The sequence below is a fragment of the Furipterus horrens genome, unplaced genomic scaffold (assembly GCF_987537825.1).
Source record: "Furipterus horrens unplaced genomic scaffold, mFurHor1.1.pri manual_scaffold_11, whole genome shotgun sequence".
Lineage (NCBI taxonomy): Eukaryota > Metazoa > Chordata > Mammalia > Chiroptera > Furipteridae > Furipterus > Furipterus horrens.
The window spans coordinates 16,875,835-16,902,097 of record NW_028327181.1 but is presented as its reverse complement, the minus strand read 5'-3'; the positions used below and the strand labels follow the sequence as shown (position 1 = coordinate 16,902,097).

Genomic DNA, 26,263 nt, shown 5'->3' with positions numbered 1-26,263 from the left:
AGTGTGCAAAAATTTATCAGATCTATTCCCAAGGCAAGTTTGAGTGCTGGAAAGTCCCATGCAAGGGAAACCCCAGTCCCGCCGTGGAGGGGAGAGAAACATCATAGTTTTACCTCTCCAGCCCAGATGGAGTCCATCTTGACCTAACACAACCAGAACACCACCAAGAACCTCTTGCTTGGCAGGCTTGGTGCTAGGTGGTTTTATCTAGATTAGCTTATTTAAATTCAGGGCAAATTGTTCCCTTTTCACCCCTGAATTCGCCAGTTCTTGATACAGTTCTTTTCCTTCTCACTGCTTCATTTAGCCCCATAAAGAACCTTCTACCTGCCTGGATGGTGCAGTTGCTAATTTAAACCAACAGAAGGCACTGGAGTCACCCAAAATGAATTTTCTTTGGCTTCTGTGAACTACTACCAGGGAGGGTAGGATTAAGGAATGATACCGGTGAATCTTTTGTTTTCAGATCTCTAGGCAGGAAAGAAATTAGACTTCCCCAAGATGCAATGCATGAGCTGTTTTATTGCGTAAAGCCTGATACATGCCAGGGCATGCGGAGGGCCACCCATTAAGAGCCCTGGAAAATGGTACCCTTGCATCTCTCTATCTTATCTTCCCCTCTTGGTCAGCACCCTCCAGTGACTCAGGGCCCTACCAGCCAAACCTCCTACTCCCTGCCTTTTCGTTGTCTGAGAGCTGATCTCACGCCAAGTCCAAGCCTATGTGTTAATGCATGACATCCTCCCCCAAGATGACCTCCTCCTCCTCCAACACAGACCTCCTGATGACCCTGTGCCTTGGGTGCCCTACAGATTCTCTAGCCTCAGAAGAACTAATGTCATTCTATTTCCTGGTGGAGGAGAAGAGCCAGAAGCAGGAGGTCGGGAGAGACATGGTGCCTTAGAAAGAGAGCTAAGGGCTGGTGGTGAAAGGACTTGGGTTTTAACCCCAGCACTGCCACCATAGGCCTGAGTGACTGGATAGTACACTGTGCCTCTCCATGTCTCAGTGTTCCCGTCTTTAAGTGGGGCTTGTGATCTCAGCAGCTGGAAGTGGGAAAGGCCTGCCATCGAGGCAAGTACTTCCTTCTCAGGTCTTGCACCTGTTCCACCCTGCCCTCTGCAGCAGCCAAAAAAAAAAAAGAGCATTCTCAGCCACACCGTAGCCTTGCTACGGGTGAAATGGTCACTCTATCCTGACTGTACACACTGGGCCACTTGAAATTGTGATGAGTCATCCTAATGCCTGTCCCTCCCCTCCCATGTGTCCATATCGCCCCATAAAGTTACGTCAATTGAAGGGCCCAATTTATTGATTACAATGGAATGCCTTTAAGTATGATTCAGTAGATTAGCTAATAAGCATAGTGAGCAAAATATGTACATTCCAAGGCTACGACTGCCTTTAGAATACCCTTGATTGACTCATTTTCCAGAGTAGTTAATTTGTAATGTTTTATGACAACACATCATAGTAGACTGTGATATTCTCATTAATATTTGCCTTGCTGTTATTAGTCACAAATAAATAACACACAACTCCTAAGATAAGCTATTAACAAAGTATAAACACTTACGAGAAGTGTTGGGCAATAGAAATCTTGTTTTTATAATACTCTATTTCCAGCTAACAGGGCAGATAAAGAATTCTAAGAAAAACTGCCTAATGAATAGAAAAAACCTAAGACAAGTTTTTCCTCCCATGAGTTACCCCTAACTTCAGGAATGAGTTCTTTCTGTCCTTGAGACCCTGAAAGCCACCAAGAATGGATGGGGATACCACAGACAGGCTCCCACATTAGCCTGGGTACTCTGACATTAGTCTTTAAACCTCCTAGGTGCCCAAACTTGATCCTGCTTCACAGAGAATTTTTCCTCTGTATCCAGGTGATTTTACAGTTTACCAAGAGCTTTTAGACATACGCATTGCATGCATCCTCAAACTGAGGTGATGGAACAGGTAAATTGACTCCACTTTTCAGGTGAGAAAAACAAAGTTAATGACTTGCTCAAAGGATAAAATCCAGATTTTTCTCTCCAAGTCCAAAGGCCTTCCAACAACATTAAAAGGTGAGGGTCCTCCTTTCTGGAATATTTTCTGCAGAGGGCAAGGTCTTCTTTAATGCAAAAACACTTTTTTTTACTTTCTTTTAAAACAAAATAATTCATATATATGGTTTAAAAGCAAACAGCACAGAAAGTTACACATTGAAAAGTAAATGTGGCCCCTTCCATCACTTGGCCCAAAGATGACCACCACTGAGAGTTTTTTGTCCACCAGAGAATTTCCAAATGGCTTGCTGAAAATTATGTACCAATGATTGTGTTCCACAGCCTCTAAAAATAATAATTCTGAAGATAAAAACATGGAAAAATGTTTACGGTTTGATGCTAAGGGGGGTGCGGGGGGAGAGAAAGGCCATAAGAGTACAACTCTGTAAAAGGATGCACATAATCTAGGCAAGGCCACTGTATTAAAATGTTTGAATTAGAGCTATAGAATTATGGTGGCTTTCCCCTCCAGCTTTTCTTAAATACTGTTGATACATTTTTTTATAGTTTTAAAGGTGGAGGGAGCAGAAATTTTAAAACACAATATGAGTATATTCCTAATGAATATAGGGATATACATATATGTATAAACATGTAAAATTATAGGTCAGAAGAATACATACCAAGTTAAGACAGTGTTTGCCTTTTAAGAAGGAAGGAAATAGGTCAAGAAGGGCACAGATAAACCTTTGGTCATATCTGTAATGTTTTATTTCTTTTTAAAAATGGTAAATGCTTTAGACCTATAGAATCTGGGTGGTAACATTTGCTCTATTATCCTTAGTACTTTTCTGTATGTTTGAAGCATGTCATTACTTTTTTCATTCATAATAATAAGGGACTAGATAGGAAATATACCACCAGCTTTGATATAAAAGAACTCTTGTACAATCCTATGAGAGCATTTCTTTCACAGCTCATTCCAGATTGCTTCTCCTCCAAATTATTAGATCTTAATAAAGAAAAAGAAAAGAAAGGAAGGGAGGGAAGGAGAGGGAAGGAAGGAAGGAATGAAAGAAGGAAGGAAGGAAGGAAGGAAGGAAGGAAGGAAGGAAGGAAGGAAGGAAGGAAGGAAGGAAGGCTATTTCCCCAATTTTGCTAAGCAAAGCCAAGTTGAAGTGAAATAGAAAATTATGGTCCTCTAGACCAGGACTCAGCAAACTTTTTCTATAAAGAGTCAGATAATAAATGTCTTAGGCTTTGCAGACAACACAGCCTGACCAACAAGCTCAAGTCTGCCACGGAAACATGAAAGCAGCCATAGACATGACATCAATAAACGGGTGTTGCTGTGTTCCAATAAAACATTATTTACAAAAACAGGAAGTTAGATTTAGCCCAAGAGCTTTATTCCCATCATTTTGAAGGCATGGCTGAACAATTTCCATGGGACTCATGGGGAACAATAAAAAGAGACTCAATTGGAAAAACCTCTTAGAGTAACAGAGTCTCTGACTATCAGCCTTGGGCAGATTGTTTTGTCTCAATTCTGATGCTTTGAGATCCTGTGATTTTATACAGTTGTGTTTTCTGCCCATTCTGGTCCTAGTGTATCTAAGCACCCAACAAATCCTACCTCCAATAAGACTTGAGATGGAGAGCCCCATTGCTCTAATTTCTCTTTCCATTTTTGAAAGTAAATGGTGCAGGTGATGAACATTCAAAAGCAAAAGCAAAAGCAAAAGCTTCTGTTTTCACCCAGTGATCCAAAATGGACAGGGAAGTTGCTGTAAAAGCTTATTGCAGTCACAGTCTGTGATTATAGCCCCAGGAAACAGAAACAGGGGCATCGATCATCACGTGTAATCCATGAAATGAGGCTCTATCTCAAGTGATTGTGCACATTCAAATAAGATATATGATGCCCTGAAATTTGACAGAGCAAAGTGACTCTCAGAACTCAATAGGACAGGGTTCTCAGGCAGAGCTAATAAAATTCAGAGGAGTACATGGAGGGGAAATCAAGTCTGGGCCTCAGAGCCCAAAAGGATGTGTTCACAACATAGCAGCCATCGTCATGGCCCCACAGCACCGCTGCTCAATGGCCTGGGTCACATCTGGGTCCTGCACCTGAAATACATTTCAGTTTTCTCTCCCATCAATTACATACCCACTGGACCCCTATATCCTCCCCAAGCCTTGCTAGCAGGTCCCTGCTTATTCACTGTCTGAACATGGATCCCACGAGGCCACTCTTCTCACCCATCACAAATTGTCCGTGCCTCTCCACACACACAACAAAAATTGATTAATATTTGTGTGATGTAAGTACTTGACTTCCTTACTTTGTTAACTAACAATTCTTTTCTTTTCTCCATGAACCCTAAACTCATGCGTATTTTAATGTATGTGTCTGGCAGGTTGACATCAGCATAAACCTTTTAAAGACTGAATGCTCTGTGACACATGGTGAACCTAAATGTATAAAGACAAAGCCTTGCCTATCTGGCCCTTCTCTTCCCTTACCTTCCCTCATGCCTAAATGTCCCTCCTTCAGACCCTTCATTTGCCCAGTGTACAGCCAATGTTCCCTCCTCACAGGCCTCTCAAATCTCACTCTCAGAAACTCTTTTATATTGTAAGGTCATTTAACTGGCCATCTTAACTTTTCCCAAGGTCTTGAATTTTGACCCACTCTACACTAAACAACTAAAAGACTTAGGAGGCAAGGGGTAGGTCCAGGAGTATATAATGTCAAAAGGTTTGAATTCAGTATCAAGAGATCCTGCTTCTCACCCTAGAGCTGCTACTATTTAACCCCTTCCCCACCAGGGCCTCAGGTTCCCTATCTGTAAAATGAGAGCATAGCACATAGGACTAGATCATCTATTCCATTCTGTCATCCTATGCCTTCATTCCATCCAAGCATGGAGCAGAACTGTGTGGAGAAGACAGATTTGGGGATTTAGAGACACCCAAGATTCAATCCTGGCTTTGCCATACACCAGCTGTGTGATTTGGGACAAATTACTTAACTTCTCTGAGACTCCGTTTTCTCTTCCAGGAAATGTAAAATAAAATTAAAATCCCTCCCCATGCAATACTCTTGTGAGAAATGGAAACAGAATAAGGCCCCTGTTGGAGACTGAGTAGAGACTGGCACCAAACAGAGGGCAGTTATCATCCTTCTTGTACATTATTCAATGGCTTGCTGGCTCTGGGAAGCAGTTAGAGCAGGCAGGACACAGGGCCAGGCCTTGAGTAAGCAGCCCCAGAAATCACACACAGAGGGCACAGCCTACACCAACTACGATTCAGAAGCAGAATTCCGAAAAAGCAGACTGCTAGGGGATGGGCTTCCTCAGGACCTGAGCTGAGGGAGGCTGCCCCTCAGCTATCTGGGAGTTCCCATGTCCAGGGAGGTTTAATCAGTAACCTGAACAGTAAGTGATGTAATGGGAAGGCAGGGAGCAAGGTGGGGCACTTCATTTATTTATATGACTACCCCTATACCGGCTTTGAGGACAGAAGGTGCCCTTTCCATGGCAACTGTAGTCCACAGACTTTCACCCCCTTGAACTGTGGACTTGGATTAGTCTTGTTGCTGAGAATGGGGAGTCCAAGTGCCATTCTCTACATGTTCATTAAACAGGTCCCACCTCACAAGCTGAACCAAGGAACTGTTCCATCACCAACTTCCTGCAAGTTCAGGGTGACCTCCCCACCCCCACTGCTTACATTTCTTTTTCTCCTCTTACATTGCTGCCCTTCCCCCTCAGGTAGACTGATTTCTCCACCCCTCCCAGTACTTCACAGTGCAGTCTCTGCACGTTGATCTCCAATAAAATAGTACAATAACTAAAAACTAGCCCTGAAGGAGGGAAGGAAAGGGTGAAGAAGTTAGAATCATCACATGGGCAGCGAAAGCACAAAGACACCAATCAGTGCAGCAGCAGAAGTTTGAAGCAGTTAGTGGGACATGGAGGGAGCAGTAATCCTGGGTGTCATTCCCAACTCCAAGACAAACCCCTTTCAACCCTCTGGGTAAAAGCAGGTTTTCACTGAGTTGTGCAAAAAGCATATGTACAAGACCCTCCAATGGCGAAATAATAGTCTTCAAAAAATGGTGTTGGCGGAACTGGGTATCCATATACAAGAGAATAAAGTTGGACCTCTACCTTACAACGTACACAAAAATGCACTCGAAATGGATCAAAGACCTAATGTAAGAGCTAAGACTGTAAAACTCTAAGGAACAAACATAGGAGTCAATCTTCATGATCTCAGCTTTGTCAATGGATTTTTCTGGTGTCACAGAATCGGTGAATTCAATGACCACATAAGCATGAGCAGCAAAACTAAAAGTAGAGCCTCAGCTGCTGTGGCTCTTGTATTGAGCGCTGGCCTTCGAACCAAAAAAAAAAAAAGGTCGCAGGTTTGATTCCCAGTCAGGGCACATGCCTGGGTTACAGGCCAGGTCCCCCAGTTGGGAGCATTTGAGAGGCAACCACACATTGATGTTTCTCTTGTGCATCAATGTTTCTCTCCCTCTCTCTAAAAATAAATAAGTAAAATATTTTTAAAAATTAAAAAAAAATGTAGACAAAATAAACATCAGGATTTAAAACTTTTGTGCATCAAAGGGCACTATCAAGAAAGTGAAAAGACAACCTACAGAATGGAAGAAAATATTTGCAAATCAGACATCTGAGAAGGGTTTCCTATCCAGGATATATAAAAACACTTTCAACTCCAGATAAGACAGACAACCCGTGAAGAAAAGGGAACCCTCACTCACTGTTGGTGGGAATGCAGGTCGGTGCCTCTACTATGGAAAACAGTATGGAGGTTCCTCAAAAAATTAAAAATAGAACTGTCTTATGACGCAGCGATTCCACTTCTGGATATATATTTAAAGAAGCCCAAAACACAACTTCAAAAGAATATATGCCTCCTTCTGTTCATTGCAGCATTATTTACAATAACCAAGATATGGAACCAACCCACATGCCCATCAACAGACAAGTCGATAAAAAGTTGTGATACATATACACAATGGAATGTTCCTCAGCCATAATCACCTTGAGGATTAAAAAAAAAAAAAAAAAAAAAAGGGGGACAAGCAAAACCTATAAGCAAACTTCAGAACTTTGGTGGTTCCTGGATGTTTTGCTTTGTTTTGTTTTGCCATCAAAAGAAGTTGACTTGCACCCTTTCAAGGAAGGAAAAGTGAAGTGAAGAAGGAACACAAGCCTTGCAGCAGTGGGTTGGCCCAGAGCTCTGTGCAGCTCTAAAATACACCCCTGTGGCCAACCAATCCCGAGAAATTGCAGCTCTGCCAATCAGGGCCTGCAGCTCCAGGCTGACAGGGAGACGGGCTAAATGACACAGGGAGCAGCCCCAGTGGCTGAGTTCAGAGAGAGCAGGAATCCCCCAGAGGGTTAGTGACTAAGGCCCAGGGAGCTGATTCCAGGCAAACCGGAGGAGTCCTGCACAGCGAAAAGGACAGGGAGCTGCAGCCCGAGATCTGGGTTCCATTCCTGACTCAGGATCCTGAGCAAGTACTTTCCGTCCCCAGGCTTTTTGTTTCTTCATCCATAAAGGAAGAGTGAGAATCTCTCTTGAAATGGTCACTGACTGCTCACGTTTAAGTGCATCAGAAATGTCACCGAAAGCCAGATTCTGACCCTGAGAGGGCACAAAAGCCATGGCTATATCTAAGTTTGGGGCCAGCCCTCAGACAGCCCTAACTCCCTTTTAGTCTTCTATTAAGAACAGCTTTCACTGAACCTTCTTAAACCCGTTTATGTTTTTAACCTTCCCCATGGTACAGGATAAGGAGTTCCATGTGTTGGCTCCTTGATGCAGGAAATAGGACTTCACCGTAAGGAGCAAGAAGGCTTAAGGGGCTGAATTAATAGAAACGTATAGCACTACCCCTTGGGGGGCCAGCATATGCTCAGGAGCGAGACGGCTCAGGTTCTGAGCCAGCCAGTGCCCAGCCTCACCGAGCGGCGGACTCACCGAGATCTTGGTGAAAATGTAGAGCAGCAGGGACAGGACGGAGAGGTAGACCTGGATCCGCTTGCCGCCAAACCGTTTCCTCAGGTACTCCGGCATCGTCACCACCTGCACGGGAGGGAGGGGAGGTCACTGCAGCCAGAGGGACCAGAAGGCCCAGAGCAAGCAAAGGAGTAGCACCTGCCAAGGTACCAGAGGTGTGATCAATGCTTAACCCTTGTTGGTCAGAGAAGCCTGTGACATAGCCAGGTGGCCGTCCCCTAGCCATTTGCTCATCTCAGTCCCACGTGCCTTACTGCAGAGGTGGCTGTGTATTAGCCCAGGACATAGAAGGTGCCTTATTAATGCTTTTTAAAATAAATACCTGACTGCACATAATCAAGAAGGCAGATCTCTGCCCTGGTGGAGGTGGGGATAGGTAGATAGATTTTCTTATACACAGCACCTACTGTGCACAAGACATAACAACAATGGCATCTTTGCAATGCACCAAACAAGGTGGCCAGGCTGGCTGTGTGCTTCACCCTGCTGTGCACACAGGCTTTACCACAGATTCTGCCTGCAGGCCTGCTCAAATGTTCTCCCAGTTCCGTTCCACAAATCCCAGCCACACTCTGTCTTATTCCCTGAACCCTGAGCCTGCTGTCTGCTGGGATCAGACATGCGTCACCAACAGCCTCCAGAAGTTGCAGAGTCGGCCCCGTGTTTCTTCCATGCTGCTTCCAATGGACTTACACACAGTAGTTACTTATTATATCTCCCTGAAGAAACGCTATTAAAGCTGCCTTAGGTAAAGGTCATAGAGCTTTCTTCGACAGTTGGAGCCTGTATTTGATAGTCAAGTACCAGTTGCATGCTCAGCAAAGAAACCTGCTGATGTACATAAATGAAGGGTAAATATGACCCTTCCAGGGGCAGAGGCGCAGGGTTGAATATCACGAGCAAACGCAGGGCAGTGCCTTGTAAATACACACCCAGTGTAAGAGGCCATGATGCTTCAGAGAGGAGCAAGTTATGGCTTAGTGGGTCCTCTCAGTGTCCCTAGAAGCAATCAGAAACTTTATAACCTGCACAATAAAGCCAAGGCACAGGCTTTCTCTGCCATTTATCCTGAAAAGTCTCCTCTGCCTTTCAGGGGACCAAGCTCGTGTGTGTGTGCGTGTGTGTGTGTGTGTGTGTGTGTGTGTGTGTGTGTGTGTGTGTTCGTCAGTCTGCAGTAGATAGAACAACAGATACTTACCCCAGCCTTGATGTAAATAGGGACAAACAACCAACCCAGCACAACCACCAAAATCAGGGCCTAAAACCGGAAAAGAAATGGAGTAAGATCATGCTGCCTGGATACCCTCAGCTACAGCAGAACAATCACCCAGTGGCTTCTCTTTGGGATCTGAGAACAACTCCCTACGTGGCCCTCAGAGCTGGAGGGGTCTTTGCTGCCTGACTGGCCCACGGGGTTGGTAGCTGAGCAACGGTGGAAGGGGCCCCTCATGACTGCCCAGTGACATCACAGCTCCTTTTCCCTCCTCCCTGCTTTACAAAAAGTAAAATACCATTTAGAGACCGCTTAAAAAATAAATAATTATAATAATGAGCATTTTCAAACCTCCAATATGGCTTTTTAAGAGAAGAAAAAAACGCTATTGTGATTATATCAGTGATTTTCTCATGCTACTCCAGTGGCAGGAGAGCAGGACCTGGGGTTCCTGAAACTGGGCTCCTCCTTCATCTGCATCTCAGGGTGGACGGAAGACTTTCCCTAACATCTACAAGCATCTACGTCTGAGCATAGCTGGAACTGGCTGGCTGCTAAAGCTCCTTCCAGCGCCAGGACATGGTGTCTTTGATGTTACTCACATTCCATTCAAAGCCCCCAGTGGCAATGCCTGCAGCTGCTCCCGTCCCAGCCAGCCCTACAAAGTGGCCACTTCCGATGTTACTGGCGAAAAGAGAAGCTCCAATCTGGAAACACAAAAATAAATTAGGGTGAGAACTCTATGCTCCATCAGGACACTCAGGAGTGCACCAAGAAGAGAAGGAACATGTCAGCCAAGAGAAGGGCAAGAAAGAGAAGAACGCCAAGAACTTGACCGTGCTGGAGTCTGTCAGGACCGCTAGTTCTGAAGGTGGCTGTGGGGACTTGGGTAATGATAGTGAAGAGGAAAAGGAAGGAATTAAGGAAGGGCCAATAGGCTGGGTCCTCAAATCAGATCACCCGTGAGTCCTTTATGAGCCCAATGCACCGTACTGAAGAAGACATGGGAAGCCCCACGGCCTCGCAGGCCTCCCCCAGAAGTCTCCCAAAAGGGTTCAGGAGCAGGGCCCATGCCAGCCATCTCTGTGTACCCCAGCACTCCTGGCTTGGGACCTCAATCAACATAGGTTTTCAGTAAATGGGGACAGTTTGATAAAGAACCATTTGAAAGGAAGCCTCTTGGCCTCAGTCCTGCCACTTGTCAGAGAAGGGAGGCAGCAGAGACAGTGATTTTCAAGTGACTCCTAGCCATTAAATTCCGTGATTCCATTTTGCTCCCACGTAACAAGAGATGATATTAATAATAATAATTCTCTAAATTAATATGATATTTTTATTTTTGCAAAGATCCCAGAGAGCCAGAGACAAGTGCACAAAACACTGCATTTTCCAATATGTCTCAATACACAGGTCAGAAGACAGATTGGAAGAACATATATTAAATACCAAGAGTGAAACCTGGAAGGGGAAAATGCCAGGTGAACCAAGATAGCGAGCTTGCAGTGACCAGTCATGATACTGTGCCATCAACTCAATTGCATCTGAGGCTCAAGAGAACTCCAGGAAGTTCCAGAGCCTTTCATCCACAGGAGCAGAAGGTATGGCAGTGTTTGATAAATATCAAACTAGTATAATTATCTCCATTCTTGCTAAGTGAATGGGGGAGGCTTGTAGTTATTTGTTTATCCTTAAGAGGTTCCAAATCTGGCCCTGGATGGTGTGGCTCAATAGATCAAGTGTTGGTCTGTGAACCAAAGGGTGGCCAGTTTGACTCCCAGTCGGGGCACATGCCTGGGTTGCAGGCCAGGTCCCTGGCTGGGAGCCTGTGAGAGGCAACCCCACATAGGTTCTTCTCTCCTTCTGTTTCTCCCTCTCTTCTCCCTCTCTAAAAATAAATGAATAAAATCTTTAAGAAAAGGATTAGCTTTGATAGTCAGCAGCTGTTGAAAGCAGAAAATTTTTTGAAAAGAGGTCCCAAATCTGGAACAGAACACAGATTTCCCTAAACAACAGATCATTCCAAAAAAACTGTCCTAACAGGCCCAACTCCCAATATAAGGCAATTGGGTACTTAGTGCCAAGTCAGAGGAGAAGAAGATCCCTGAAGGCTGGACTGAAAGGAGGTCTCTAGAATGATGAGGAGGTAAAGGTATAAATGCCTTCATTTATCCATGTTACACATTTATTCAATGTGTCAAGCAAAGCACTGTTCCAGACGCTCAGGGTTCTGCTGTGAATAGCACAGGCAAAAACATCCTTACACTCCAGAAGTTTATATTCTAACAGAAGAAACATAAATAAATAAACAAACAAAAAAAAAAATCAGAGAGTGGTAGGTGCTGTGAAGAAGATAGAGAAGGTGTGATTGAGGGACCACTTTAGATTGGAGAGTCAGGGAAAGTTCCCTCTTTGGGGGTTAACCTCTAAGCTGAGATCAGAATGAAAAAAGAAGTTGACTATACTGACAGCAGAGGGAAGGCATTCCAGCAAATCAAAGACCCCTTGGGTGGGAAGGTCTTCATGGTTGAGAAGCAGGAAGAAGGTGAAGGTCAAAGGTCTGAGTGGCTGGAGTATGGTGGACCGGGGGGAGGGCGGTGTGAGATGAGGCTGGAGGCTGGGTGGGGATACATGGCACAGGCCCTAGCAAGCCAGGACAGGAAGTGCGGATTTTATGGCAAGTGTGATGGGAGGCCACTGGGGGGTTTCGAGCAAGGCAGGGACAGAATCTAATTTGCTTTTAAAGATTGTTCTCAAGAGTGTGGAAAGTGTAGTGTTGGGGACAAGGGAGAAAACAGAAAGCACATGGGAGGCTACTGCTGCCTCTGGGTGAGAGAGAACAGTGACTTGGTCTTGGCTGGTAGCAATAGAGACAAAGACAAGCTCAGAGATGAGGATCTGTTTTAGAAACAAAGTTGAGGGGCCTTGTTGATGGATCAAATGTGGGAAATGAGAGAGAGGGAGAGTAATCAAGGTAACTCCTAGATCTGGTACTTGAGTAACTAGGTAAACACTATTCATTAAGAAAGGGAAATTACGTGCTTTGATTATTGCTACTTAAGAGTTTTAATCTTTGGTGATCTATACTTTAAAGTGTGTTGTATGATGTAGGCATGCTTGCCTTTGTTAAAAGAATTGGGCCCAGTAAAGTTTGCAAAAGAAGTAAATTACTATTGCCTCTGACTATAAGCAGGATTCTCATGCGTGAAAAGTTCTATTGGCCCAGACTGCATCTTCTCCTTATAACATAAACATTAAAACACTTTGTGTGTTTGAAGAAGAAGGAGGAGGAGGAGGAAGAGAGGGGAAGGAAAGGAAGAAGGAGGAAGAGGAGAAGGAGAAACTGGGAGGAAAGAAGGCCTTTAGAGATCCACTTTTTCCTCCTCAAAGCTGGATGGGGATAACAGTCCACTTTTAATCAAAATTTCCTTATGCGTGCAGCCTGTCTGTCCTGACTCATTATCTTTTCATTTATCATCTCTCACTTAATAAATTATTAAGCCTAATGTACTATTAAGAGCCTAATTACCAGCAATGATTAACTGCATTAGATTAACCTTAAGTTGAAGAAGTCCTCCCCAACATCCCCCCAAAGGGGGTATTGGGCTTTAAGCAGTTGTAGGCTCTTTTGAGGTATCTCCTCACCACCTGATGGAATGGAGGCCAGGAGAGGTTTGGGTGTACCAGACGAACTGGGCCCAGGTTCAGTTCATCTCTCTCAAGGGCACTACTGTCCTCCCAGTGACTCACTTGGCCTCATCCTGGACTCCCTCCCTTTGCCCCATGACCTGCACTTAATCATTCACCAAACCCTGCCTTTCCTCACAATGTCATGGAAATATAGCCCTTCTTTATATTGCCCTTGCTGGTTGTCATTTTTTTCTCAGCAGGACCATGGCAATAGGCTTCTAGATGATCTCCAGTCACCCCCCACCCACATGGCCAGTTACCTCCCCAAAGCACAACTCTGATCACATCACTTCCCTATTCAGAGACACCCCCACCTCCAGACCCCCAGATGGACTTGCCAAGTAATCTCCTTGGCAACTCCAAGTTTAAAGGCATAGTCCTTAGGAATTCAGCAAGGTTTTAATTAAAGTCCCCTCCAGTGATACGGTAGCAGGAGCTTATAAATTAGATTGAATGCTTTCTTGATCTCACTATCTGGGTGATCATAACATCTGTGAGCTTCAATCTGCTCTCATGACAGCGTTGTGCAGAAGTCAAATGAGATCATGAATCAGTAATGACTGACACTCAGCTGGCCCTCAATCAGTGTCCTTTCTCTCCTCCAAGAGGACATTCAGTTCACCCTCGAAGACAATTTACAAGAACTACAGTAAATTTTGGTCTGAATTATGTTCTCCCAAAATTTGTACGCTGAAGCCCTAATCCCCAATGTGACTGTATTTGAAGACAGGGTATTTAGGGGAGTAATTAAGGTTAAATTAGATCATAAGGGTGGGTCCCAAATCTGGTTGGACTGGTCCATATGTACACAGAGAAGAAGCCATGTGAGTGTCCAGAGAGAAGGCAGCTATCTCTAAGCCAAGAAGACAGATCTCACCAGAAACCTGTCCTAACAGTGCCTTGATCTTGGATCCAGGACCATGAAAAAATGTTTCTGTTGTCTAAGCCACCCAGTCTGTGATATTTTACTATAGCGGCCCATGCAAGCTAACATAGACACCATTGCTTTATCACCTACTCTCCCACACAAGGTTTTCACACGCCCTTCCCCTCACTGGAGCTCATTAACAATGCCTTCACCACTCTGATTTCCCAAACACTCTCTCGTCCACTCCTCACCCACATTTATGCCCATTTGGGAATGATGCCCCATCCCAGGAGTAACCCAGTGATGTGTTCTTCTCTGTAATTTCCTCCCACCTTCTTTCTGAGCACAGAATTGTAGACTTTATCTAAAATTTCCCCAGCTTGACCTTGCTCCTGAGTCACTTCTTTTCAAGCATTCCTCAGCCCCTAACGGGGTTCAAGAAACCATTACAAGTATTAAGACAGTTTTGCTGTCACTGCAAGATGAGCTGGATCTAACCAAACTAAGAGGTGTGATAGCCTTGTAATTGGAGAATAACATAATGTCACATCACAAAAGGCAAAAAGACTCTGTTTTCCTTTGACTTTAGGGAATTCCCAATCACATTTTACTGCCTTCGTTTCCTATCTTAGAAAGTTGGCAGGAAAGGAAATATATGAAGAAATTATAGAATCATAGAACCTTCCAGAGTTGGACGAACCCACAGATATCATAGCATGATGTTCAGTTTCTGGATGGTTATAGAGAACTCACCTTACAAGGCAGCTGAATCCATATGGAACAACTCTAATGGTTAAAATGTCCTTCTTTACACTGACCTGAAATCTGTCAGTGAGTCCTACTTATGCCCTCTGGAATGATACAGAACAACTTAAATCTCTCTTCCACTAGCTAGCCCTTCCAATATCTGTGGACAGGGGTGGTACTTTCAAATCTTCCCCATACTAAGCTTCTTCTTCTAATGTGTCTGCTCCTCACTGTCTATGGACTTAAGTCTCCCCATCCCTGTTGCTCTCTGCGGCCCTCCGTCCCAATTGTCCCCACATGGGCCTCAGACCCCAGACACGGGCTGTTTAGAACAAAACAGGCTACCCTTCTTGACTTCCCATCACATTCTAACATCAAGTGGCTTCAAATCCTCTTTTAAACCTGCCACTCGGCCACATTGCTTTGGCAGTGGTGAGGACGAAGCCAGTTCCTCGCATTCCCATCACTGCCAGAGAATCTGCCTCTAAATTATTGGGAACGTTTAACAAGAATAATTTCCTCTCATTGCAAGTTAGATTCCTGATAATGCTAATTTGGTTTGCTTTAACAATACAGTGACTCTATCACTGAAAATGTTTTCACTTCAATTCTTCCAGGGCTTAGCACAAAGATGATGTTTTCCTATGAGCCTTTCCTGTAGGGAAAGCTACTTAAACCACCAAGGAAAACATCTGGCCAAATTCATTTCTCTCTACCAACTATTAATATCAGAAGTCAGAGCTAGCAGGGCTGCATCTATTTCTTGAACCAAATGCAGACATGAGTCTATGTAATGATCATTCCTTTAGTACTTAACTCAGCTCTAGAAACGGGCTCTCTGAACCAAAGCTACCCACAGAGTGTTCTGTGAGCCAGGAGCATCAGCTTCACCAAGGGGCTGATGAGAAATGCAAATCCTCAGGCTCCATCCCAGACCTTCTAATTCAGAGTCATCAGCTCTCCATGTGATTTCTTCTGTACAGTCAAGTTCGAGAAGCCTGCCTAGACTGTATTGAAAGTTACTGTTCCCACCTTAAACTTGTTTTGACTTCTCTTCCAGAGCAGGAGCACAATGACTAACTACAAAACTGGTAAGCTAGAATGTGGGGGGAAAAATATTTGGGTGAAACAGACTTTGTCTTCAAAACCCCCTACTTAACCTCCAGAGTTTTAAAGGTCTGTTTCCATGGCATTCCTGCTACCCATTTTCCCACAATGAGTTTGTATAATTATGTAACCAGAATACAATTTTTTAAAACCTTTAACAATAAAGGGCAACAATTCCAGAGATGTCTCAGATTCATTCACACAGCCTGAGGCCTAAGAATAAAGCATGCCGGGAAGTTACCTGTTTATTTGGGAGGGATGTAGAAAAAGACATGGAAGTGTCATTGAACTCTACCCAACTAAACTTATGTTTTGTGTGACAGGAATAGAAAACAGACGTCTTAGCCTAGACATCTGATGTTAGAATTTTCTTGGCAATGACTAAGGTCAACCTCTCATTTTCAAATGAAAACAAAACAATAGCCCAGGGGGAAATGATTCAAGTTTACACATTAATTTTATTTTTACTTCCACACACTCAGGGAAGTAAGGCAGTATGTGCACACTCAGGACCACTAACCCAGGAGTCAAGAATTGCCCGAGTCAATGGACAATGGCTGTGTGTGTCTTCCTAGCTTCACAGTTAGAGGCTGCTAATGGATTTGAAAGAGTGAACTGTATCACACTTGAAAGCGTACTTAATGGTGTGGACCCCCTTTTCTTCCCCTCCTTCTGAGTACACGTAACCTGGTTCTAATCTTGGTTCTGCCAGAGCAAATTATGTGACCGTGAGCCAATCACTTTACTGCCTCGACCCTCAGTTTCCTCCACTATAAGTCCAGGATAAGAATCCTTCTTAACCTACTTCACAAGGGTGTTCCCGAGCTTAAGTGAGGTGACAATATAAGAAACTCTTAAGAAAGTTTTGCCCCACATAGGCATGTGATGTTGAAAAAATACTGATGATGATGCTTTTATATAGCCCATATTTGTAAGGAGTGCCCTGAATTTCCCAAAGGAGTCAGAATGGTCCTTTTCTCTTGGAGGGAGCAAGATCCTCACAGTTCAAATGGCAAATGAACTCAGCTAATTTCAGAAAACTGCTTTCTTTGTTCGCAGGCCACATAATTCCCAGAATGTCCAGAGCTCTAGAGATGGCTTCTGCTTCCAGCTTTGTCTTCCCTTTTAAGAAAGGGAAAGAGGGTGACTATTACAGAGCCTCCTTTAAGCCAAATGTGGAACCAGGCACTTCCTTCACTTTATCTCATTTCAATCTCACAACAGCCTGTGAGGTAGGTATTATTCTCATCTTATTTTTACAGGTGAGAAAACTGAGGACCAGAGAAGTGACATGATTTCCACAAGATCTTATAGCCCAACGTGACCAACATCCAGGGGACCAAAGGGGAGGTCACAAGCACCATGCTGACTTTCATCCTTCCCCAGGCATTCTCCCCTGAACTTCCATAAAGGAGCACAGTACAGTCAGACCCCCCAGCCCTCTCTCACTATAAACTCAGGAATAGCATGTGCGTGTCTGCAACACGCTTGTATTTCAGATTCCTCCCTTCTCCTCGGGGGAACTGATCTTTAACCTCAATTAACATTTTTTAGTCCCTTCATAAGTTATCTTTTTATGGGGGGAGTTTGACCCTTGTCATCTCTCAGAGAATCACACTTCCTGGATTGGGACAGAGGAGAACGTAGGGCTTGTATACCCAGACAATTTTATTTCTGGGACTCTGGTAAATATTTAGACACAGGCCTTGCTCCAGACTCATCATAATCTCTGTTTACTTGACATCAGCTCACGTCCCCCCATGGACAATGGATGCCTTTCACCAACACCTCTCCTTGCTCCAAAAACGAAAAAAGCAGATAATCAGGAAACCACTGCCAAAACCATTGTTTTCCCACATGTTATTTGCACAAAAGGCAGATACGCATTTCTGTTGGCATTTATAGGTCAAGGCAGCTGGCGACTATCTTTCTTACCAATTCAGATGAATTCGTCTCTGCAATCATCAACAACTTAGGGCTCCTGATCAATATGTACCATCTCTCCCCCCCCAACACTGGCCCCCTTTCAGTTGCTCAAGTATCCCAAACTCCTCCCACCTCAGGCCTTTGACCATCTGTTCCTTCTTGTTAGATTGCTCTTCCCCCAATCTTCACATGACCACCTCCTTCTGGTCCTTCAGCCCCAGTCTAAATGCTCAGTCCTCAGTAAGGCCTTCCCTGACCCTCTCATGTAGGTCAAAAAGACCCCTTCCCTCTCACTCATTATTTAAATACATTTTCTGCTAACATTTACCATTATTTGTAATGTTGGATATATTTTATAGGAACGTGTCACACACACGCACACGCACACACACACACATGCAATCAGCACCTAACAACAGAATGCGGCACATAGTAGGTACTCAATATGTACATGTAGAATGAAGTACTAACAGATTTACATGTATTAACTATTTTAATCTTCCAAACAATTCTATGAGGTGGGAGCTATGATCTCTATTTCTTAACTGAGAAAACTAAGGCACAGAGTGGTTAAGCCACACAGCTAGGAATGAATGAACCTGGAGTTCACACCAAGGCAGCCTGGCTCCAGAATCCATGCTCTAACTCCAACTCTAAATCACCTCCCTAGTATAAACTTTACACTAAAAGATACATATAGCTTCAGCCAACTCAGAATGCTCATGCCAACAGTAGACAGTGAAAGTCCAGATGCATTTCCAACATGAATAATCCAAAGACTTCGTCATAGCCAGTAGTTTCAGCACTCTTCTGACTTCAACTAACTAAAAATATTTCTTTCACAATCATGCACCACATAATAGTGTTCAGTCAATGACGGACTGCATATTCCTTGGTGGTCTCATAAGATTACAATGGAGCTGAAAAATTCCTATTGCCTAGTGACGTTGTAGCCGTCTCGATGTCATAGTTTGAGGCATTACTCACGTGTTTGTGGTGATGCTGGTGTAAGCAAGCCTGCTGCACTGCCAGTTGTATGAAAGTATAGCACATACAAGTATGTACAGTACGTAATACTTGACAAAGTAATAAACAACTGTTACTGGTTTATATATTTACTACACTATATTTTTTAATCATTATTTTAGAGTGTATTCTTTCTGCTTAGGAAAGAAGATTGCTGTGAAATAGTATGCTATGGTACACCAGCAGCAGCCTCACACATCTGTTTACCTTGTCTCCTGATTGCATCATTTCCTCTTATGCTTGATTTAATCTTGTATTGTTTTATGAATTTAGTGTAGCCTAAGTGTACAGTGTTGATAAAGTTGCAGCAGCGTGCAGCAATGTCCTGGGCCGTCACAGTCACTCACCACTCACTCACTGACCCAGAGCAACTCCCGGTCCTGCCAGCTTCATTCGTGGTAAGGGTCCTGCACAGGTGTACCATTTTTTGTCTTTTGCACTATATTTTTACTGTGCCTTTTCTATGTTTAGATATATAAATGCAGACTGTTGTGTTACAATGCCTATGGTATTCATGCAGTGACAGGCTGTACTGGCTTATAGCCTAGGAGCGGTAGGCTATACCATATAATTTAGATGTGTAGCAGGCTATACCGTCTAGGTTTGTGTAAGTGCACTCTATGATGTTCGCACAATGACAAAACCACCTAATGATGCATTTCTCAGAACACATCCACCTTGTCAGGCAGTGTGTGATTAAGAGTTACTTTTTCCTTCCTCTTTCTGTGGAAGAGCTAATGTGTTAGAAGATGATGGGAGGGCAGCCAGAGGGAAAGGAGAAGGCAGGAGCTTAGGTACTAACTAGATGACAGGAACTTGGCAACATACCAGTCAGCTGTTGCCTGGGAACACAGAGAGAACATGGGGTGGTGAGTGGCTGTGTATTAATTGGAGAAACTCTGAGAAGGATACTAAGCCATAAAGAAAGGAAGGGAAATGGCTCCATCATAGAAAGAAAGAAGGAGGGACAAAACGGGGGAGTGAGGGAGAGAGAGAGAGAGAGAAAGGATGGGGGGAGAGGGAGATGGGAGAAGAGCAGAGGGGAGAAAGAGGAGAAGAAGGGAAGGGAAGAGAAGAAAGATGAGGAGTGGTACAACAGAAGAAGAGGAAAAGGAGGAGACTAGAGGGAACAGATCATTCAAGAGCAAGGCAGCAACGAGCATGCTAACCAGAAGAGATACATATCTATGGGAACAGACAAGCTTTGCAAAAGTTTAACTCAAACTGAAAAAAAATCAAATGTTTTAGATAAGTGAAGAAGCATGGCCATGCCAGACTTTACCAAGGGGTCCAATATAGGCTGAAATTGGGCACTCTGGTTCAGACCAGGCTTGCACTTTCAGTTTTACTACCATGGGTCAAAAAAAAAAAAAAAAAAAGAACCCAAAGAAAAATACTTTCTCTGTAAGTAGGAGCAGAGATGTGGAGCGCTGGAGGCAGGCTTTGACTTGGAGGCAGACTTTGACTTGGACCCGGTACCGTCCTAACCTCCTAAATTCTTACCGCTGCCTATGCCATAACCGCTGCACCCGAAAACAGAACACAGGCTGTTTCAGAGGTCCAGCATGAGGGTCACAGGAGAGAGTCCCTCCCTTCCTTCTCATTTATTTCATTCGGCACATATCTGTCTGGTGCCTACTAGATGCAAGGCCCTGGACTAGGTGTTGGAAGAGATTTTTTAAAAGAGAGAGATTAAGAAAAACATAGGCTCAGCCCTGGGGTAAAGGAAAGCACACGTAGCTACATGTAAGTGGAAAGCAACCAGAGCAGGAAGAGAGGGCCACCTAAACTTGGCAGTCACCTCTACCCCGGCTCATGAACGCCAAGTATTGTTGGTCTTCCGTCTTACATCCTCCTGAACTGTGTTCCCTTGGTGAGCTCTCGGCCTCTTCTGTGTCCATCCACCTTATTTCTGCTCTTCCTTTCTCCTTCATGAGTCCCCACCTAGGTCTTAGGCCTACTGGATTCTTCCAGGATGCCCAGTGGCCCTCCAATAGCATCTTACATGGCTGAACTTTAATCTAATCATTAGGTTTTAGAGACTTAAAGTTACAACCGGATACATTTTACTCAAGAGAGTTAAAGAAGCATGAGAAGCTGTCGTCTTTTCTCAGAGAAAATTCCATCAGGGTCTCTGGTCAACCTTAAATGAAAGAATTTCTTGGTTTTCAGATAAACCTTCAGGCTATACCTACTGATCTCCTAGATTTCCATCTCGAAGGATAAGGAGAAAAAGACCTGAATAACTAGAACAAAGTGAGTTCTAGCTCTGGCATTATCTTGTGTGAACTTAGGCAATCCATGGGGTTAGTCATCATTCTTGCTGGATCACCGAGGATTCAATCAGATACATAAAGTGATAGTCCTTTAAAAAATTCCAGATGAAAAAAAGATGAACAAGAGCTAAACCGGAGAGTTTACTGGATGCCAGGCACTTTTCTGAGGCACACGTGTCCTTACTTCAAATAGGTACTATTATCCCTGTTACAGAGATAACAAATGTGAGGCACAGAGCTGTTTAGTAACTCACCCAGGGTAACACAGCTAGTAAGGGACGCAGAGGCTGGATTCAAACCCAAGAAGCCTGACTCCAGATCCCAGGACTGAACAAGGGGTCAGCAAATGATGGCGTACCAGCCAAATCTGGCCCTTCACCAGTTTTTGTAAATAAAGTTTTATTGAAACATAGCCATGCCTATTCATTTATATGTTATCATGGCTGCTTTCGTGCTAGCCACAGAGCTGAGTAGTTGTGGTAGAAATCACATTGCCTCTGAAAATATTTACAATCTGGCCCTTTACAGAGAAGTTTTCAACCCTTGCCCTAAACCACTTTGATACTCACCTCTATGATGATTCTCTAATAATAAAGGAAGGAACAAAACTGTAGCTATTGGGAGACACACAGGTATTCCATTTTCAAGACCTTCTCTGGTGATGGACTGACCAGCATGCCCACACCCAATTCCCTCATATTTGTTCCCTCCTCTGTGGTATAGACTCTTAGAATTTATTCCTGGGAGAGTCTTTGAGACCCTCAATCTAACTGTCTCCCATTACAGAGGAGATTCTGAGACTCAGAGTGGCCCAATGTCACAACGCTGGGACAAGCCAAGTCCTTCAGTTCCTGTGAGGCGCCCACTCCCTCTGGAGTGCTTAGTTATGTGTTAAAGGGAGTTGTGGAAGGGTTGGCTCAGCCTTATTGTACCTGCCGTTCCCATGGAGCTGCCTCTCGTAAGTATGACCCAATTCTCCTCCAAAACAAGAGTCCTCCACTGGGCTGTGTACCCGAGGCCCTGCCTCTCTGAGCAATTTCTGGTACCACTGGCCAAGGAGTAGGAAATTTCCCCTGCCAAGCTCGCATTCTGCTGTCATATCTCTCTCATCCCCAAATAATCGTTACAAACAGGCAGCTGTTTGTTAAAGGTGCCAAACCACGGTGCCACTGAAAAAGGGAATCCTGGGTGGCAAATCAGCCCACTGTTACGAAACGTGCAGCTTTATAGTTTCCTGTTACTCAGTTGGCTTGGCTGGCCTCAGTGTGACTCAGCCAACTCAGGCTGCCGTGGGCCTACCTGGCTGGCTCCCTGTGTAAGCCGACTCTCTTGTAACCCAGCCCGGGAGTCCTTGCTCCTCCTCTTCGATTGTCCCTCAGTCCTATCCCCAGGCCTAGGCACAAGCCATTTCTCTCACTGGGCCTTATTAACTTATTTAGAAACAGGTTACAACCGCTCCTTTCAAAGTCCCCAAGGTCTTCAGGAATGCCCCCAACTGGCCTCTCCTCTGTCCAATCTCTTTTCAGACTTGACAAGCCCTGATTTACTCCTGCTTTTTTCATGGGTGACTACTCAAGCCCTCCAGGTCTTGGATGTGTCAACCCAAGGTCAACTCAAGTCCTCTCTTCCTAAAATCCTCTAGGACTCTTTCCAATGCTCCTCTGGTTGCTCGCTCCTCCTAGAGCACAAAGTAGGAGGCAAAGGAAGAAGGGGCAAAGGGTCCACAGAGGGTTTCTGCCTCAGCCCAGAGGCTGAGAGAGATGTCAACTCCGGAGGCCCCATGGCCCTGTGAGGTTCTCTTTGGGCCAGCACATTTGAGAACTGATATCGGTTATAAACTTCTAGGCCAACAGACAGGCTTGAACTACTTTGTATTTTGATGCCAAGTGGAATTTAGAAGTATAGGTTTAACACCATTTAAACTATTTTCAATTTTGGAGAGGAAGTACTTAGATTTGCAATTTCTTGCCCACTGTGTTTTCCTTTCAAGTGTGTAGCACAATAACGTTTTTAAAACATTTTAAATTTTAGACTAGAAATCACCATGTTTACTTTTCTTCTAAACTAGCAGTTTTTAATACTTTGTAAGTCAGCAAACAGCAGAACCTTGTTCTCAAATAAAATCTTAGCAGATTTCCTTTTTATAAAATAAATAAATGTTGAGTTGCTGGGAAAGACAGGGAGGGAAGGCCCTGAGGCTTTTCTGCAGCACTTGAAGGTCTTAGTGAACATATTTTTAAAAACCGCTACTTGAGAAGATAACCATACTTCCTGAATCTACAACACCAACGATTGTAAGACATACCATGTAGTATGAAGGAAGAGAAAAGCCTTGCTACTTCAATATGCATGCCACTGATTGATCATAACACAATGCCTATATCAACATGGTCAGTGTATAGCTGGAATTGTAGACTCACAGTGGTTTAATTAAATATACACATAACTCATGGTCACTTAGTCACACAGTCATTCCAAAAGCTAAATTTAAGTGAAGCAGCAACTATAGCTTCACATAAATGCTAACTTCTATTCACTTCTTAGCACTACTAAGTGCTAAGCAGCGGACGAATGCCAACTGGGGGGTCTCCTGGGCATCCCCAGCCTTACTTCCATAATGTTCTCATTTACTGAGCACTTGCCAAGTACAGTGCTGAGTGCTATACAGCCATTGTCTCATTTAATTCTGATAGGAACCCTCCAAAGCAGGTATTATTCTCCTATTTTGTGGAGGTAGAACTTGAAGCTCAGGGAAGTTCAGCAACTTGCCTAAAGCCACTCAAAGAGTAAATGTGGCAGGTCAGATATTCTAACAGCAAAGCCCACGTTCATTCTACTTTCTAAAGTATTTTAGAAAAATTCTAGAGTTGGCAGAGACTTACAGGTCGCTGCTTCCACATTAAGAATCTCCTTTCCCAGCATCTCTAACAGATGGTGATGTTTCAGTAAGTCTGACCAGATAGAGGAGAGTCTACCCAAACCAGGAATTATCAAACCTGCCTGATCATCAAAAGTATCTAGGAAGCTTTTTAAAATGCAGACACCTGAGGCCCTCTTGTAAGGTGTTTTTCTTTTTTCTAAGTAGGTCTGAAATGCAGCCCAGGAATATGTATATTTAGAAAGCACACCCAGGTGATCCTGATGCCTGGACAGGTTTAGAAACCATTAACGCAATCTCATGACGCATTAGATGCAAATTAAGAAAAGTTGAATTACAGCCTCATCAAGGAAGCAGTGACTTCTGTACAAAAGAAGAATAATGTGATGTTTCTCTGTTGTTTAGAATAAGGAAAATCCCCCTCACAGAAAATCCCACGTGAACCATTGAACCCTGCCTGCTTTGGGTGGGGCTAATTCCTCTCACCAAACAACTCTCAGCCCAGACCCACACCTGGGCATTGTCAGGAAGAGTCATCATTGCTGGTTAAGGTGTGAGGTGTTCCCAGGCATAGCCCAAAATGCGCATCTCCTAAGCCTTCATTGGCTTCCCCAAGACCCAGAGATTGGAGGGGAAGATCTTAGCCCCATTAAATCAGCGCTAGAAATTTTACATGAAAAGTTATGTGTTCTGTCATCATGGGGGCGGGGGTTGGGAGGAGAAAAGGGGACAAATTGAGGCTGGATGAGCACTTGGCAAGCTTACTGGAGGGCACACTGAAGCATTAGATGGGGTGGGGGGTGCACTGTTTTCAAAATAATTAAAGTAAACGTCAAGGTCCTATTTAACTAATTCAGCCAATCTCAGGCCCACTAAGACTTCAGGCCAGCCTCGGCTCTGAAACCTGGAGAGCAGCACCCTCTAAATAGACCTTCCTACGATGACGGGAAAGCTCTAGGTCTGCACTGTCCAGTATGGTAGCCACTATCCACATGCAGCTGCTAAGCACTTAAAATATGGCTAATATGATTCAGGAAAAAAAAATGTTTAATTTATCTAATTTTAATTTCAATTTAAGCAGCCAGTGTGATAAGTGCTACCATATTGGACCGCCTTGTCTTGCACTTTGTGATCTGAGCTGCCTATTCAACATTAGCTTTTAGGAAAACTCCCAAGTCCAAAGCATGAGAACACAAAAGCCCTGACAAAGAAAGAAAGGAGGCATCGGAATACGTGTGCCTCTCCCCACACTCAGTGTCAGGGGAGACCACCATGAGGGACCCACCACAGAAATCAACCCCACCCACTGCTTTTGGCCACCTTAAGGATAAGGTAAAACTGACTTCAGGGGTAATCTAAGCAATTTTGAAGACACCAAGGACTAAAATTCATCTCAAAACAACAAATCAAAGCCCAAATGTAGCATGATTCCCTTGTAACTTGTCTCTGAGCTACGCATGACAATGACTTCACTTTCTTTACTTTCTTGTTGCTCTTCCTCCCGTCTCTTGTTGTATGTAGGCTTCATTACCCATTCTTTCACCAGCCAGGCTTGTTTGTATCCTAAGCCCAAGGAGTTGCACAATTTAACCAATTTAGTCAACCAGTCATTCGGGCGAGAACTCTGGATGGAAACAGTCATTGGGCTGAACTAATAAACCAGCCAGAGCCCTGTGCTGATAGGATGGAAGGAACCTCCCAGTTTCTCTTTCGTCCATGCACACGTTCTTTGACTGGGATAGTTCTGCCCTCATATAAGGGTCAGGGAAAGCACCTCTTACATATACAAAATAAAAAATCCACTAAGAGATGAAGAAAACTGTTATTGGGAACAGTAGGGGCTCCTCTTCCATCCATTCAACAAGTATGTCCCGAGGGCCTCCCGTGTATCAGGCACTGCATTAGGCACCCACAATAGGACAGATAATGGCTTTCTCCCATGGGATTTAAAATAGCAAAAAGGTAGCAAACAGCTAGTTATTGAGTTTCCAGCTCATAAGAGGTGTGTGCGTCTCATACCACTCCTAGAAGGTAAATCTTAGCATCCTCGTTTTATAGATGCAGAAGTGGAAGCTCCAAATTTGTCTTAAATCTCCTCGGCCTGTGTGCTCTTTTTGCTTTTCTTCCCTGCCCACTTGTGAATTCCCTTCCTCCAACTCTTGAAGGATTGAAGGATTCCAAACATTACTTTTTTAAGGCTATTCCCTTATCACAAGAAGGCAAGGGTGCCCAGGACACCTGGTGAGGCAGAGACCCATTACCAGGAATCTAAGGCAGAAAGAAGGAATCACCACTGCCCCAACCCAAGAAGAAGATGGTCTCCTACAGGGAATATTATAGTTCAGCAAACAGTATTTCAGAGAGAACTTACCGGCCACCACACCATACTTCGTCCTGCCAAGAAGAATCCTCCAACGGTCCCACGATTAGTGGAAAACATAGCCTGAGGAGGAAAGGGTCAAAAGTTTAATAGAAAACTAG

At 44.1% G+C, this 26,263-nt stretch overlaps 1 protein-coding gene across 3 annotated transcripts in view; it reads right to left on the bottom strand.

Moving 5' to 3' along the window:
- SLC5A1 (solute carrier family 5 member 1) overlaps window positions 1–26,263 on the bottom strand; it is an 83,449-nt gene that overhangs the window by 20,405 nt on the left and 36,781 nt on the right. For all 3 annotated transcript variants that reach the window (XM_090257263.1, XM_090257264.1, XM_090257262.1), the window contains 4 exons: window positions 26,154–26,225; window positions 9,870–9,974; window positions 9,253–9,312; window positions 8,016–8,120 (listed from right to left, as the gene is read on the bottom strand). In XM_090257263.1, the coding sequence (XP_090113389.1) occupies window positions 8,016–8,120; window positions 9,253–9,312; window positions 9,870–9,974; window positions 26,154–26,225 (342 nt within the window). The remainder of the gene's footprint in view (window positions 1–8,015; window positions 8,121–9,252; window positions 9,313–9,869; window positions 9,975–26,153; window positions 26,226–26,263) is intronic.